At 59.9% G+C, this 16,282-nt stretch overlaps 1 protein-coding gene across 3 annotated transcripts in view; it reads right to left on the reverse strand.

Annotated features, from left to right (window-relative positions):
* The window catches only part of LOC141981990 (microtubule-actin cross-linking factor 1, isoforms 6/7-like), a 161,935-nt gene that overhangs the window by 30,591 nt on the left and 115,062 nt on the right, over nt 1–16,282 (reverse strand). For all 3 annotated transcript variants that reach the window (XM_074943629.1, XM_074943628.1, XM_074943631.1), the window contains 4 exons: nt 13,753–13,922; nt 3,109–3,268; nt 1,844–2,041; nt 218–343 (listed from right to left, as the gene is read on the reverse strand). In XM_074943629.1, coding sequence (XP_074799730.1) covers nt 218–343; nt 1,844–2,041; nt 3,109–3,268; nt 13,753–13,922 — 654 coding nt within the window. The remainder of the gene's footprint in view (nt 1–217; nt 344–1,843; nt 2,042–3,108; nt 3,269–13,752; nt 13,923–16,282) is intronic.

Below are 16,282 nucleotides of genomic sequence, written 5' to 3' on the forward strand. Positions count from 1 at the left end.
TTGGCCGGCAGGATGGGGCCAGGGCTGGGCCAAGGGGGGGCTCCTGCCTCGCCCTGCCCGGCCCGGGGCGTGGCCAGGAACGGACTTGGGGCAGGCAGGGGGCAGGGCGAAGGCGGGGGGCAGGAGCTGAAACTGGGCGGTGGGGGCCGGAGGCCCTGCTCCAGGCCTTGCTGCACCCAGGAGAGGCGGGGCAGCAGCTGGGGTGGGGGGCACTCACTTGCAGCTGGCTCTGGCACTCGCGCATGGCCGCCTCCTCCTCCGGGAAGACGCCGTGCCGGAGGGTTTTCTCCGACTCAGCCAGGTGGGCCAGGAACGAGCGCACCAGGGTGTGGAACTCCTCCGCCTGCACAGAGAGCGAGGGTGGGCAGGGACCGGACCAGCCTTGGGCTCAGAGGCTGGTGCCCCCTCTCGCCCGGCTTGCCCCGTGCCCCCCGTGTGGCCAGGTGGCCCTGTCCCGACTCGGGGGGCTGGCGGTTAGCTCAGCCTGACACTCTCCACAGACGCGCCGAAGGGCCGGGAGGCCCTGACGGTGCCGCTCAGACCGGCCTGGTCTCCCTGGGAAGCTGATCCAGCGAGATGGGCGCCATCCCTGTGCGGACCCTGAGATTTCGGGCCAAGAGCAGCTCCTGGGGGTTCAGCTCAAACCGAGTGGACACAGGGAAGAGCTAACCCGCAATGGCCTCTCCTGGACTGAAATCAGCACGTCCACACTCGTGCCACAGGCTCCAACCCTCCTAGCCGGAAAGTGGTGCTGCTTCCCTGCCTGGACAGGGTCCGATAGCCCCGGCCACGGCCCCCTGCCCTCCTTGCGAGTCTGGGCCCCCGGCCACGGCCCCCTGCCCTCCCTGCGAGTCTGGGTCCCCGGCCACGGCCCCCTGCCCTCCCTGCGAGTCTGGGCCCCCGGCCACGGCCCCCTGCCCTCCCTGCGAGTCTGGGCCCCCGGCCATGGCCCCCTGCCCTCCCTGTTCGTCTGGGTCCCCGGCCATGGCCCCCTGCCCTCCCTGCGAGTCTGGGCCCCCGGCCACGGCACCCTGCCCTCCCTGCGAGTCTGGGCCCCCGGCCACGGCCCCCTGCCCTCCCTGCGAGTCTGGGTCCCCGGCCACGGCCCCCTGCCCGCCCTGCGAGTCTGGGTCCCCAGCCACAGCCCCCTGCCCTCCCTGCGAGTCTGGGCCCCCGGCCACGGCCCCCTGCCCTCCCTGCGAGTCTGGGTCCCCGGCCACGGCCCCCTGCCCTCCCTGCGAGTCTGGGCCCCCGGCCACGGCCCCCTGCCCTCCCTGCGAGTCTGGGTCCCCGGCCACGGCCCCCTGCCCTCCCTGCGCGTCTGGGCCCCCGGCCACGGCCCCCTGCCCTCCCTGCGAGTCTGGGTCCCCGGCCACGGCCCCCTGCCCTCCCTGTTCGTCTGGGTCCCCGGCCACGGCCCCCTGCCCGCCCTGCGAGTCTGGGTCCCCGGCCACAGCCCCCTGCCCTCCCTGCGAGTCTGGGCCCCCGGCCACGGCCCCCTGCCCTCCCTGCGAGTCTGGGTCCCCGGCCACGGCCCCCTGCCCTCCCTGCGAGTCTGGGCCCCCGGCCACGGCCCCCTGCCCTCCCTGCGAGTCTGGGTCCCCGGCCACGGCCCTCTGCCCTCCCTGCGCGTCTGGGCCCCCGGCCACGGCCCCCTGCCCTCCCTGCGAGTCTGGGTCCCCGGCCACGGCCCCCTGCCCTCCCTGCGAGTCTGGGTCCCCGGCCACGGCCCCCTGCCCTCCCTGCGAGTCTGGGTCCCCGGCCACGGCCCCCTGCCCTCCCTGCGAGTCTGGGGTCCCAGCCCCACAGCCACTGCACCTAGCCCCTCTCTCCCTCCTCTCACCTGCTGTAACGAAGCCTCCAGCCGGCCCTGCTTGGAGACGGAGAGTTTGCAGATCAGGTCCCAGCGGCCGCTCAGCTCCTCCATTTGCTTCTGCAGCCACTGGGAGTCGACGCTGCTGCTGCCCCGCGTCAGGTCCCTCACCGAGCGCTTCAGCATCTTAATGCAGCTGGCTCGCTTGCCCAGCTCCTTCTGGAAAACCTGGGGCGGGAGAGCAGGTGTGGGCCAGGGTCAGGCTGGCGTAGGACTGTGCAAGGTCAGTGTGAGAGCAGCTGCAGGGAGCCCTTGGCCCACAGCTCTGCCTGTCCCTGGGGCCCCAGGCATGGAGCTGAGCGGGGCTCTCGCTGGGCTCTCTCTTTGCCTGGGGCATCCGGGCCCAGCTGGGAGCGTGCAGGGGACTGTCGCGGCGGGAAGGTGCCAGGGAGAGAGAGCGTCGGCATTTCTGGGCGAGCTCGGCGGTGCTCTGGAACTGCTCCCTACGAAGCCAGGCCGGACTCTGGGGGAGCCTCCTCTCTGGGAGCAGCCTGTCTGCGGGACACACAGCTCACCCGGCTTCCACCTTCCTGGGTCTGACCTCGGAGCATTCAGCCTCCTCTGCCCCTCCGTGCGCTTCCCACAGCGAGTCCACCCAGGCGGGGTCCTGGGGAAGCCAGAGGGTCCTGCCCCCCAACTCCGCAGTCAGACGGGACTCTCAGCCAGCCAGTAACACAGAGGGTTTATTAGATGACAGGAACACAGTCCAAACCAGAGCTTGTAGGTACAGACAACAGGACCCCTCAGTCAGGTTCATCTTGGGGGGCGGGGAGGCCTGAGCCCCAACTGGGCCTCCCTCCATTTCCCCAGCCAGCTCCAAACTGAAACTCTCCAGCCCCTCCTCTCATTTGTCTCTCTCCCGGGCCAGGAGGCCACCTGATCTCTCTGTTCTCCAGCCCCTTCAGTCCGCACCTTTGCAGGGGAAGGGCCCAGGCCATCAGTTGCCAGGAGAAAGGGTGTCAGCCATTCTCTGTGCAGACACCATCACGCCTGCCCTCTCGGGCTCTGCAACAATCACACCCCCTTATCCCCCCACCTAGATACTTAAGAACTGCCTAGGGGAAACTGAGGCACCCACACAGTATTCAGAGAAAACACTAAGAACATTCTCATTTCGTCACAGCTCCTGCCCCAGCGTGCATCATCCCTGCGTCCCGGGCGGGGATTGTGCATCCTGAAGAGTGTGGGGCAGGGGGAGGCAGAATCAGGGGATGTGGCACCAGAGGAATACAGACCTTGTGCTTGTCCATGAGGTCGCTGACTAGGTCGCGATCCCCTCCAACCGGCACCTCGTCACACAGCTGCGGCTCGGCCCGGTACAGCCAGTCCAGCAGGGCTTGCAGGGCATCCGTGAACTTGCCCGAGAACAGCAGGCTCTCCTCCAGCTTGTGCTGCCTGAAAGAGAACGGGCGACGGGTAGCGACCACGCCATGCGCAGGCCTTGGGCAGGGAAATGGTCGCGCTGCCTTGGGAAGGATCTTCCCCCAGCCGGGAGAGTGTGTGTCAAGTGGGGGCCTTGCCCCAGCAGTGTGTGTGTGTGGAGTGGGGGCCCTGCCCCCGCAGCGTGTGCATGACCTGGGGAGGGGAAAAGGTAAGAGCCAAAGGGAGGCATTTTTATGAATTTGCCGAGGTGCTAGTTTGATGTTAAAGAAGAAATCTACCAAACGAGCTTTGCAAACGCGCTGAGTGTCACAGCCGCTCCTGGGCTGGCCCAACAGGTGAACCCTGCTTCTCTGAGCCTAGGCACTACCTAAGTTCACACTAGGTTCACGGAAACATAGACCCACGGGGTCAGAAGGGCCCGCAAGGGTCAGCTAGTCTAACGCCCGCCACGATGCAGGATTGGTTGTTTCTAAACCAACCAAGACCAGACACATGGCTCCAGCTTCCTTTTGAAACCTCCCGTGAAGGAGCTTCCACGACCTCCCCAGGCCCCTGCTCTGTCCCATTGTCCTGCTGTTCTTACACTTAGGAAGTTGATCCTGAGATTTAATCTAAACCTGCTCTGCTGGAGTTTGACCCCATCGCCTCTTGTCCTGCCCTCTGGGGCCAGAGAGAACAACTTTTCTCCCTTTTTATGGCAGCCTGTCAAGTATCTGAAGACCCCAATCATGCCCCCCTTAATCTTCTCTTCTCCAAACTAAACATACCCAGGTCCTTCAGCCTTTGCTCCCATGGCTGCATTCCACCCCTTTGATCATCCTTGTTGCTCGCCTCTGGATCCTTTCCAGTTTCTACATCCTTTCTAGACACTGGTGACCAAAACTGGACACCGCACTGCAGCCGAGGCCTGACCAGCGACGAGTAGAGCGGCACTGTCACCTCCTGTTAACGCAACCTGAAATCACATTTGCTTCTTTTGCAACAGCATCGCATTGCTGACTCGTGTCCAGAGTGTGATCCACCACAACCCCCAGAGCCTTCTCAGCAGTGCTGCTGCCAAGCCAGTTATCCCCCGTGTGACGTTGCCCTCCATATGCTTTATGAAAATATGCTTGGAGTGTGAATATAATGTAACTGGTATATGCTTCATGCAAAAGGTTTCTTGTAAGGGATCATTACAAAGCCTATAACCTACTGAGTGTGGTCATCCCATTTGTATAAATGTATCATTCTTGTATGTGAAACTAGAAATATGACATATAACTCTTAGGTCCTATTGTAATTATGCAAAGTGTGGGCCATTAATGATGGTTTAGAATCTTGATGGCTCCCATTGACTAGGACAATTGGTGGTGAATGGCTCTGTTTACTTGTAAGCCTTCCTGTGTTCACGTGAGTCAGGCTGGAAAGAACGGAGCCTTGGGGGTCTCACAGGACATGTGACCATGTCACCTGGTACTGGAATCCATCTTAAATCTGGTGCTTTTCCATTTAGAAGGAAGGGTGGGGACTCAGAGAGACAAAGGATTCCCGCCTTGTGCCAAAGCCATAAAAGGGGGTGGAACAGAACAAAGGAGGCTGCCAGTCATGAGAAAGCCCCTACTTACCACCTGAGCTAGAGCTAACAAGAACTGTACCAGGGGAAAGGATTGGGCCCAGACTAAGAAGGAGTCTAGTCTGTGAAAGAAGCTTATTGGAACATCTCTGAGGCTGAGATTGACCTGTATTCAGTTTCTTAAATGTATTAGGCTTAGACTTGCGTGTTTTGTTTTATTTTGCTTGGTAACTTACATTGTTCTGTTTATTACTTAAAACCACTTAAATCCTACTTTTTATACTTAATAAAATCACTTTTGTTTATTAATTAACCCAAGGTGATTAATACCTGGGGGAGCAAACAGCTGTGCATCTCTCTCTATCAGTGTTCGAGAGGGTGGACAATTTATGAGTTTACCCTGTATAAGCTTCATACAGAGTAAAACGGATTTATTTGGCCTTTGGATCCCATTGGGATCTGGGTGTCTGGGTGCTGGAGAAAGGTGACCTGCTGAGCAGTTTTTGGTTAAAGTCTGTAGCTTTGGGGGCATGGACCAGACGTAGGTCTGTGTTGCAGCAGGCTGGCGTGTCTGGCTCAACAAGGCAGAGGTCTGGAGTCCCAAGCTGGGAGGGAAAACGGGCTCAGAGGTAATTCCAGCATGTCAGGTGTGACCGAACCTGTCACACACCCCAAGTCTGTGTTTGTACATTTGGTTTTTCTTCCCTAAGTGAAGCACCTTCCATTTGTATTTGCTGAATGCCATTGTGTTGTCTGTAACCCCATTCTCGAATTTATCAAGATCCATTTGAATTTTAGCTCTATCCTCCAAAGTGTTGGCAACCCATCCCCCCCCTTCCTTCCCCCTTCGTCATCTGCAAACTAGATCAATGAGCTCTCTATTCCTATATCCAGGTCATTGATACAGATGTTAAACAACACTGGACCCAGAACAGATCCCTGTGGAACCCCAGTTGAGACCTCCCTTCAATCTGACATCATCCCATTCATAGTTACTCTTTCTTTGCGGTTGTTTAACCAATTCTGTATCCACTTAACGATAGTTCTGCCAAGCCCGCATTTCTCCAGTTTACTTATCAGAATGTCACATGGGACTGTGTCAAGAGCCTGGCTGAAGTCCAGGTATATTACGTCCACCGCATGCCCCCTATCCACCAAACCAGTTACCCTGTCAAAGAAGGAAATCAAGCTGGTTTGTTCTTGGTAAATCCATGCTGGCTGCTAAGAATCACCCCTCCATCCTCCAGGTACTTGCAACTTTTCAGGTCAACTTTTCACTTGAACAGCATTTCTCAAATCAGCACACTTGGTGTGACGAAGTGGGACTGTTCTTAATGTTTCCTCTGAATAGTGTGGGGGTGCCTCAGTTTCCCCTATGAAGTTCTTAAGTATCTAGGTGGCGCGGTAAGGATGTATGATCATTGCAGAGCCCTAGAGGGCATGTGTGTGCAGGAGTCTGGACACTGAGAATGGCCGACACCCTGTTTCCTGGCAACTGATGGCCTGGGCCCTTCCCCCCTGCAAGGTGAGAGCTAAAGGGTTGGAGAACAAAGGAATCAGGTGACCTCCTGGCCCGGGAAAGGAACAAAGCCCAGAGGAGGAGGGGCTGGAGGGAGTTTCAGTTTGGGGCTGGCAGGGACATGGAGTGAAGGGCAGACATGGTTGTCTGGCTCACTGCCCCCCAAATTGGACCCAGCTGAGGGGTCCTGTTCTCTGCACCTGCAAGCTCTGTGTAGGACCATGTTCCTGTCGTCTAATAAACCTCTGTTTTACTGGCTCACTGAGAGTCACGTCTGACTGCAAAGTTGGGGTGCAGGACCCTCTGGCTTCCCCAGGAGCCCCGCCTGGGTGGACTCGCTGTGGGAAGCACACGGAGGGGCAGAGGATGCTGAATGCTCCGAGGTCAGATCTAGGAAGGTGGAAGCTGTGTGAGCTGTGTGTCCTGCAGACAGGCTGCTCACGGAAAGGCGACTGCCCCAGAGTCCTGACTGGCTTCATGGGGAGCAGTTCCAGAGCATCGCCCAGGGACTCCGTGACAACTGGTGGCAGCGGTGGGATGTACTGCACCCCATGGACGGCGCTTCCTGCAGTAAGTGACGGGGGAGCAGTAAAACGAAGGGGGATTGACGGGGACCAGGTGTGCTGAAGATTCAGAGAGAGACGGTTTCAGGGGGCGGTTAACTCCTGGAAGTGCGTGACCAGAGAGAAGGACTTTTGCAGTAACAGGGTTCCCCTGGGGATTGCAGCGAGCGGTCCAAGGGGCAGAGGAGTCTGCAGCTCGACACTGGCAAAGAGGTGGTGACCTCGAGAAGGGCTGGCACACTAGGGGTTCTCCCTGGAAACCGTGGAGAGCTGAGAGCACACAGGACTGTGAGTCCACAACAACTTGGGAAGAGCGGAGTGATGGCCTGTCACCATCTCCTTAAGAAGGACATTGTAACCCTGTGCAAAAAGAGAGGGTGGAGCATTGGAAAGTTCACCAAAGCACAGTTCATCATGCAGCTGGAGGAGGATGACCGCTCTAAGGGACAGATTCCTGACCCAAATGGGGCTATAGCAGAATCTGGGAGCAGCTGGAGTGGGAGCCAGGCACCCCTAAGACTCCTGTCCCCGACCAGACGGGGGTCTTCACGATCGGGTTCCCCGTCGGGGGATCAGAGACGGACGGGATTGGAGCTGAGTCCGAGAGAGCAAGAGGACTGTGAGAGAGAGCGAGAGCCCGAGAAAGAGCTGCAGAAGCAGCAGCAGCATGAACTGGCGGTGGGGGAGCGGAGAGCCCTAAGGGACCTCCCCGGGGTGAGTGGGGATAGACCCCAGGGGGCCAGTTCCGCAGGGAACCTCAAGACTCAATTGCTGCCCCTGGTTAAGGAGGGGGGGATGTGGATGCCCACCTCACTGCCTTTGAGCAGGCTGGAGATTTGAACCAGGGGGACCCTGCGGAAAAGCCCCGGTGTCTAGCTCCCTTGCTGGGTCCCAAGGCCATAGACTCCGTCAGCCAGATGGGTGGAGAGGTGGACAGGCTCCCACTCCTGGTCCCAACCTATATGTCTGTGTGGAGTTTCCTGGGGCCTGGCCCCTCGAACCCCCAGGGGGAGCGGAAGGTGATGGTCAATGGGGAGACATTCCTGGGGTGGCGAGACCCTGGGACAGAGAGAACTGGTGTCAGGCCCTGGGTGGTGCAGCCCCAGAGGCTGAGGGGCTGTGTGAGCTGTGTGAGGGTCCCAGGGATGAAGCCCCTCGCCCTGCCTATGGCCCAGATCCCTGTGCAGACCCAGGAGGGGTCAGGCTGGATGGTTGTTGGGGTTCCCCGGGATATCGGCTGCGAGACCCTGTTGGGGGGTGACTGTGTCTCTTTGGGACAGGATCCAGGCCCTGCTCCTGTAACGGCCAAGGGTTTGAATTTGAATCCAGGGAACCAGTTGGTGGAGAGGGAAATGGTCAGTGAAAATGCAGATGACCTGGCTGGCAGGGGGAGGAGCTGCTAGGCTCAGGCTACCTGCCTGCCTGTAACCAGACCCCTGGGGCTGGGTGGGACAGAGAGATGCTCCCCGTCCCCTTGCACACTGGAGAAGGGGCTCACGCTGGCTCTGATGCTGTGAGGAAAGCAGCGAGCTCGCTGCCTACCCCCACTGGGACAGCAAGGGCAGCGCTGAGCAAGGGGGGAGATAAGATCCCAGCTGAGTGGGGGGATGAGCCTAGGCAGCCTTGTAAGCTGATGGCTGTGTCTAGTCAGCAGGGCGAGAAGGAGAGGAGAGTGGGAGATGAGTGTCCCTGGACCTTACCTGTTAGCTGGGTGGAGAATTGGGACAGTGAAGGAAATGTGCCTGTGTCTGTCAGGGGTATTGACTTGCCTGTGGAGGGAGCTACCCTGATCTCCAAGCAGTTGTCTGTGACCAGCCTTGTGTCCTGGGACAAGGGGAATGAGATCCCAAGCTGTGTGTCTGGGAAAGGAGAAAGTGAGTCTGGCTCTTCTTTGTCTGTGGAGCAGACAGAAGGGGCCTTTCAGCCTGTGATGGTTGAGGGTCGTGCAGTTGTCTCAGAGCTGGTTCTGGATTCAGCTAAAGCCCAGGAAGGGAAGGGTCCTAAATTTGCATCTGCTCGGGAGAATGGCCCTGTAACTAGGTCGCATCCAGTTAGTGACTATGTAAAATCCCAGAGACCAGACAATTCTGGTGCTTGTATTTTGCCTGTTGCTAGTGTGTGGCTGGGAAAGGGTGCAGCAACTCTGTCTGATCAGGGTGAGATCCTAGCCAGGGCACAAGGAGAGCATGAAGGTGATGTGATTGTGTTACCTACTGAGGGTGTGGAAACCTGTAGCAAGAAGGAAAAGATTCCTGAAATTGTGTGTGGCAAAGGGAAGGAGAATGCTTCTGACCTTTTATCTAGGAAGTCTGTAAGTTTGCCTGAAAGGGGATTGTGCAGGAATCCGCCGGATGGGCCAGAGGTGATTCTGGATGTAAGGGAGACCCAGAAAGAGTCTGTTGTTGCTCAGGAAAGTGTTCCTCTAGAGCAAGCCCTAGGTAAAGAGGGTAAGAGCAGAATTTCTGTGAGGGGTGAATTGTTGCATAGAAAGGCCCTAGGGAAAGGAATCCTCATGGAGTCTTTGCAAGCAGTTTACTGCAACTGAAGGGTGTGAAAGTGATTTAATCAAGAAAGTTTCAGTTCCTAACAGCCAGAAATTTTCTGTTGTGAATGGATCCACTGACTGTCCTGTTGAAAGACCCAGTGTGGGTAGCTTTGAGAAGGTCTCAGATGAAGTGAAAGCTGTTAAGAAAGTTAAACCGTCCTATAACCAAGTGGCTGTGTTTGGCCAGCTTGATGGGGAGAAGATCCAATCCCAGTTTGACCCCCTGGGGTTTTGGGGTGGCCAAAGGGCACGGGCCGCATAAACCTTCCCACATGCGGCCTGCGAGTGCTATCGACCACCCGCGACCTAAGGGAGGGCGTGAAACTGGAAGGGCCTGGTGTAACTCCCACCAAGGAATGGGAGAGATGCTGGGGCATCCATGGGAACGTTGGTGGCTTGGAACTTCCCCAGGTCACCGGCTAAAGTGACCCCGCTCAGTTCGATCTCAAAGGGGGGAGAGATGTGACGAAGTGGGACTGTTCTTAATGTTTCCTCTGAATAGTGTGGGGGTGCCTCAGTTTCCCCTATGAAGTTCTTAAGTATCTAGGTGGTGCGGTAAGGGTGTATGATCATTGCAGAGCCCTAGAGGGCAGGTGTGTGCAGGAGTCTGGACACAGAGAATGGCCGACACCCTGTTTCCTGGCAACTGATGGCCTGAGCTCTTCCCCCCTGCAAGGTGAGAGCTAAAGGGTTGGAGAACAAAGAAAGCAGGTGACCTCCTGGCCCGGGAAAGGGGCAAAGCCCAGAGGAGGAGGGACTGGAGGGAGTTTCAGTTTGGGGCTGGCTGGGGCATGGAGTGAAGGGCAGACGGGGTTGTCTGGCTCACTGCCCCCCAAAATGGACCCAGCTGAGGGGTCCTGTTCTCTGCACCTGCAAGCTCTGTGTTAGACCATGTTCCTGTCGTCTAATAAACCTCTGTTTTACTGGCTCACTGAGAGTCACGTCTGACTGCAAAGTTGGGGTGCAGGACCCTCTGGCTTCCCCAGGAGCCCCGCCTGGGCGGACTCGCTGTGGGAAGCACACGGAGGGGCAGAGGATGCTGAATGCTCCGAGGTCAGATCCAGGAAGGTGGAAGCAGTGTGAGCTGTGTGTCCTGAAGACAGGCTGCTCACAGAAAGGCGACTGCCCCAGAGTCCTGACTGGCTTCATGGGGCGCAGTTCCAGAGCATCGCCCAGGGACTCCGTGACACTTGGCTAATCTGAACCACTCAGCAATGTATCAATGTACTCGCAACCACATCTGCCTGCCATCAACAGTTCAGAACCCAGGGTCTGCCCAACCCTGCGGACAGCCTCGCCCTTTGTCCAGGCTCAAGGGACAAAGAGGCGTCGACGGAACCAAAGAAGCTGCAGCATCTCCAGTGCAACCAATGCTCAGACTCACCAAGTGGAAAGGACTCCACCTTGTCGCAGGGGTAAGGGAAGAAGAAGTGGTCAGTCATTCCCAAGGCAGTATTCCTCTCGCTGGTCTTTAACAGGAACCAGGGCAGGTTACCTCGCTGAGCGCGCATTCTGCAGCGAGAGCACCTGGCACCGGAGTTTAGGTTCTAACATATGCCGTGCCAGCGGTTCTCAACCAGGGCTCTGGGCCCCTTGGGGGACCACGAGCAGGTTTCATGGGGTCCGCCAAAAAAAACCAGACAGCAGGGCCAGTGTTAGAGTCACTGGGGCCCAGGGCAGAAAGCTGAAGCCTGAGCCCTGCTACCTGGGGCTGAAGCCGAAGCCCGAGAAACTTAGTTTCGTGGGGCCCCCTGTGGCGTGGGGTCCTGGGCAATTGCCCTGCTTGCTACCCCCTAACGCCGGCCCTGGCTTTTAATCTACTGAAAACCAGGTGTTGTGGCACAGGTGGGCCACAGACATTTTATAGCATGTTGGGGGGCCTCCTAAAGAAGAAGTTTGAGAACCCCTGGGCTGTACACAGGCCCTGCTCCCTCCTTCGTTCCTCCAAGCCAACTGGCCTGAGATGTGAGCTCTGGCTTCTGACGTTACAGTCTTGTCCCTTCCGCAGCAATCCACTCCAATGGCAGGGCCCACGCTCTGAAACGGGCCGGAAAGACCAGGAGGGGGATCGTCGGCGTGTTGGATACTAAAGAATGGATGATAAATACTGCACCTGAGCTTGGAGATTTGCACTGCTCCTGGGCGGGATAGCTGAGTCTCTGACCCGGCGTCACTTGTAAGGAGAGAGGAGCCAGGCCGGAGGGGCCGGGCTCTGAACCGCCAGGCCGGAGGGGCCGGGCTCTGGACCGCCAGGCCGGAGGGGCCGGGGCTCTGGACCGCCAGGCCGGAGGGGCCGGGCTCTGGACCGCCAGGCCGGAGGGGCCGGGCCCTGGACCGCCAGGCCGGAGGGGCCGGGCTCTGGACCGCCAGGCCGGAGGGGCCGGGCCCTGGACCGTCAGGCCGGAGGGGCCGGGGCTCTGGACCGCCAGGCCAGAGGGGCCAGGCTCTGGACCGCCAGGCCGGAGGGGCCGGGCTCTGAACCGGCACAAATTAAGCACTGGTCTCAACCACAGCCTATAACAATTGCTTGCGGGGCTGAACTAGTCTGTGCAGTAACTGTGTACACGGGGAGGGGGGAGAAATGTGGGGCTGCCCCATGGATCTGACCTGGCGGGGGCGGGGGGAGGATGCAGCGCTGCCCCATGGATCTGACCTGGCAGGGCGGGGACGGGGGGAGGATGCAGCGCTGCCCCATGGATCTGACCTGGCAGGGCTGGGGCGGGGGGAGGATGCAGCGCTGCCCCATGAATCTGACCTGGCAGGGCGGGGGCGGGGGGAGGATGCAGCGCTGCCCCATGGATCTGACCTGGCAGTGGGGGGCGGGGGGAGGATGCAGCGCTGCCCCATGGATCTGACCTGGCAGGGCACTCGCAGCTTGCACAGGGAGGTGGGGTACAGGGCCGTACACACACCCAAGCCGCTGCCCAGAGCCGTGTGGACAGGAGGGGCAGGCGCTGAGGGGCTGCAGGGCCGAGGGTTGGGACAGGTGTGGGGAAGGGGGTAGGGGATGGCACCTGGCCCAGGGAATGGGAGACTGTGCCGGGCAGAGGGGGCACTGCTGGTGCGAGGGGGGCAGGGTGGGTGTGTTGCGATAACGGGGCCGATAAAACGTCCCCCGTTGGGAAGAGAAATGTAGAGAGGACCCGCGGGTGTGATCCAAGGGCGCTACCAACAGCAGACGCAGAGCCAGGACTTAATGGCCCCAAGTTGGTGGGGGGGCATTAGGGCTCACTGGTGGGCAAAGTACGAGGGGCTGAACCGTGCGGCTCCCTCTCCCTTTTCTGTGCTTCGTAACAGGAGACACATGTACCCTCCCTCTCGCCTCCCGTCCCCCCGCGCACCCAGCTCGGCCCCGCTCGCCTTCCCTGAGCCAGGCCCAGACGGACGGAGCAGCCGGAAAGGTGTCCATCCACAGGGGAGGCCACAGGCCTTGCTCTGGTTCTAGGAACGTCCACACGCAGCCCTTTGGGGGACACCCAATTGCCAGCACCTCACAGACACAGGAGCTCCTGCTCTGTTCCCTTCCTCTCAGGTTACTTTCTGCTCCCCACCCACCCCTTCCTATCCCATCGCCCTCTCTCAGCTGCTCACCAGCCCCTGAAAGCCACGGCACTGCCTCGGCACCACGCGATGACCTGCCCACCAGCCGCCCTGGCTAGGGAGAAAAGACCCAGCCAAATGACATTGCTGCCGGGTGGGAACCAGGGTCCAAGCCCCAGGCTCTGTGGGCCACCCATGGCTGACCAGCCATCTCATGATCCTCAGACATCAACAAAAGCCGGATTCTCCCCTTTCTAGCCTCCCTCGCCTGCAGCTTGTGCCAGTCTGGCTGGCCGTGAGGCACAGGAGGCGGGCGCACCAGGACAGCGTGAATTACCCTCCCCGTGGCAGCACAGGGAGGTTGCTGTGGGAATAAGTGGCCCTGCTAGTTCGAGGGCGACTTGCAGGGTTGATTCCGTTTGTTCTGCACAGATGTAAAGGCTGGTTTTCAGTTCCTGTGCTCAACGAACTTCCCCTCTGGGGTGTCTGCCAAGGAGCCGCGAGCCCCCGGTCGCTGCAGAGCAGAACCCCGCACCTCTGCATCACCCGCCTCACGCTGCACACTGGAGACGGCAACTCTAACTCTCTCGACCCTTGACATTCATCCAACAGATCCCGGGGCGGGGGCGGTGGGGGCCAGGAGAAGAGGGGACCGCAGGCACCAGCAGGGGTGGGGGTGGCAGGGTCTCAGGCCCTGCACAGGGACCCAGCCCCCCGGGCCCTGGCCCAGCAGAGAGCAGTGCCAGCAGGACGAGGGCAGAACGCCAGCCTCACCTCTCCACAGCCCGGCCACCCAGGTCGTCCCAGCGCTCCTTCAGCTCCCCCAGCAGCTCCTCCAGCGGCTGCAGGTCCTCGGCCAGCTGGGCCTTCTCCCGCAGCAAGCGCCCGCTGCGCAGCGTGGCCTCGTACACGGGGCGCTTGGACCGCAGCAGCTTCTGGAACTCCTGCAGCGCCGGGGAGGGCAGGTTAGTCCAGGGGAAAGGGGCAGGGGCGAGAGACTAGGCCTGGTGGGTTGGCCCCCGGGGAGATGGGGCTGGGGAGCAGGCAGATCAGCGCAGGAGGGATGGGTAGGAGTCGGGCGGGGGCAGGAGAGGGTGAGTCAGCCGCAGGGAGATGGGGTCTGTGACGAAGTGGGAATGTTCTTAATGTTTTCTCTGAACACTGTGTGGGTGCCTCAGTTTCCCCTAGGCAGTTCTTCAGTATCTAGGTGGGGGGGATAAGGGGGTGTGATTCTTGCAGAGCCCTAGGGGGCCAGTGTGATGGTGTCTGCACAGAGAATGACCAACACCCTGTCTCCTGGCGACTGATGGCCTGGGCCCCTCCCCTGCAAAGGTGCCGACTGAAGGGGCTGGAGAACAGAGAGATCAGGTGGCCTCCTGACTCAGGAAGGAGACAAAGGAGAGGAGGGGCTGGAGAGTTTCAGTTTGGAGCTGGCTGGGGAAATGGAGGGAGGCCCAGATGGGGCTCTGGCCTCCCTGCCCCCCAAGATGGACCCGGCTGAGGGGTCCTGTTCTCTGCACCTACAAGCTCTGTGTTAGACCATGTTCCTGTCATTTAATAAACCTTCTGTTTTCCTGGCTGGCTGAGAGTCACGTCTGACTGCGGAGTTGGGGGGCAGGACCCACTGGCTTCCCCAGGACCCACCTGGGCGGACTGGCCGTGGGAAGCGCAGGGAGGGGCAGAGGAGGCTGAATGCTCCGAGGTCAGACCCAGGAAGGTGGAAGCTGTGTGAGCTGTGTGTCCTGCAGACAGGCTGCTCCCCGAGAGACTTCCCCAGAGTCCGGCCTGGCTTCGTAGGGAGCAGCTCCAGAGCATCGCCCGGGGACTCCGTGACAACACTGTCAGGGGCTGTGGGGGGATACAGGGCCGGGAAGCAGGCGGGACGGCCCAGGAGAGATGGGTAGGGACTGTGGTGGGAAATGGGGCTGGGGAACAAGTGGGTCAGTGCAGGACAAATGGGTAGGGATGGGGGGAGGGAATAGCTCAGTGGTTTCAGCATTGGTCTGCTAAACCCAGGGTTGCGAGTTCAGTCCTTGAGGGGGCCATTTAGGGATCTGGGGCAAAAATTGGGGATTGGTCCTGTTTGAGCAGGGGGTTGGACTAGATACCTCCTCAGGTCCCTTCCAACCCTGATCTTCTATGAGTCGAGGGTGGGTCGGCCCAGGGGAGACTGGCAGGGGCTGAGCGGAGATGAGGCCAGGAAGCAGGTGGGTTGGCCCAGGGGAGTCTCCTGCACCCCAGGAGCAGCTTCCCCAGGGCGACTCCTCCTTAGGCTATGTCCCCTACCTCCCAGCCCCCACAAACACCCCCCAGCATGCCCAGCCCCTCACCCAAGACCTCCTTGGGCTGAGTGGGGCCTGGGAGTGCAGCTGGTCAAAGGGAACGCTACCACCGTGTCACACAGGGGCCCCAGGCCATCGGCTTTCTCCCGGAGGAGCGTGGCATGTGAGACACAACGTGTGAAGAAGTGGGAATTTTCTGCAGTAGGGGTATGGCTGAGAGGCTGTGGGGGGTGATGGCCCCTAGTCCTGGGGACCCCCTGTACCCAAGGGGGGTTCTGCAGTAGGGGTATGGCTGAGAGGCCTGGCGTGACTGACCAGGGATTTCCCCAGTTGTGCCGAAGGGTGACGATGCCCGGGGAGATGCAGAGCAGGAGTCCGGAGGTGCTGGGTCAATGCCCCGTTGAAGGGAGCGAAGCCCAGCCCCGTGGAGGATCCAGGAGGCAACGGGAGCTCTGAGGGCTGAACCCCGACACCTCCCAGGGCAGGCAGGAACTGTGACCTCAGCCAGGGGCTGCAGGAGGGAATCCGAACTGGCTTTGGGGAGACCAAGGATCTCTCACCTGGCACTGACAGGGACCTGGGGAGGAGGCCAAAACTGGGCATCTTTTCCGGGTGGAGCGCTGGCTTGGCCAGGCTGGAATATGTCTGAACCCAGGTATCTCAGTGCTAACCTAAGGCCATCCCGAGGCCGCCTGACAAATACGGCTCTGGCCTGAGCCAGCCGCTGCGTGCTGCAGCAAGTACTGGCTGGGAGCAGAGAACTGTCTGTAATATTTGTATGAACCCACGCGTGCCTCAGTTTCCCTCTGTAGTTTGCATTGTACCGGGGGGGAGGTATGAGGCATAGATTTTTAAGGGCAATTAACCTTTGGCCCAGTTTCCCCAGGCTGGGGGTGGATTCCCCCTCACTGACAATGTCAGATCCCGCCTAGCTGGGTGTCCAAAGGCCCAGGGATTCTTTGGGGAGGCTCTGGGGCCTGTGCTCGGCAGGAGGTCAGATGAGGTGGCTGCAGCGATCCTTC

Source organism: Natator depressus, chromosome 2, assembly GCF_965152275.1.
Source record: "Natator depressus isolate rNatDep1 chromosome 2, rNatDep2.hap1, whole genome shotgun sequence".
NCBI classification, from domain to species: Eukaryota; Metazoa; Chordata; order Testudines; family Cheloniidae; genus Natator; species Natator depressus.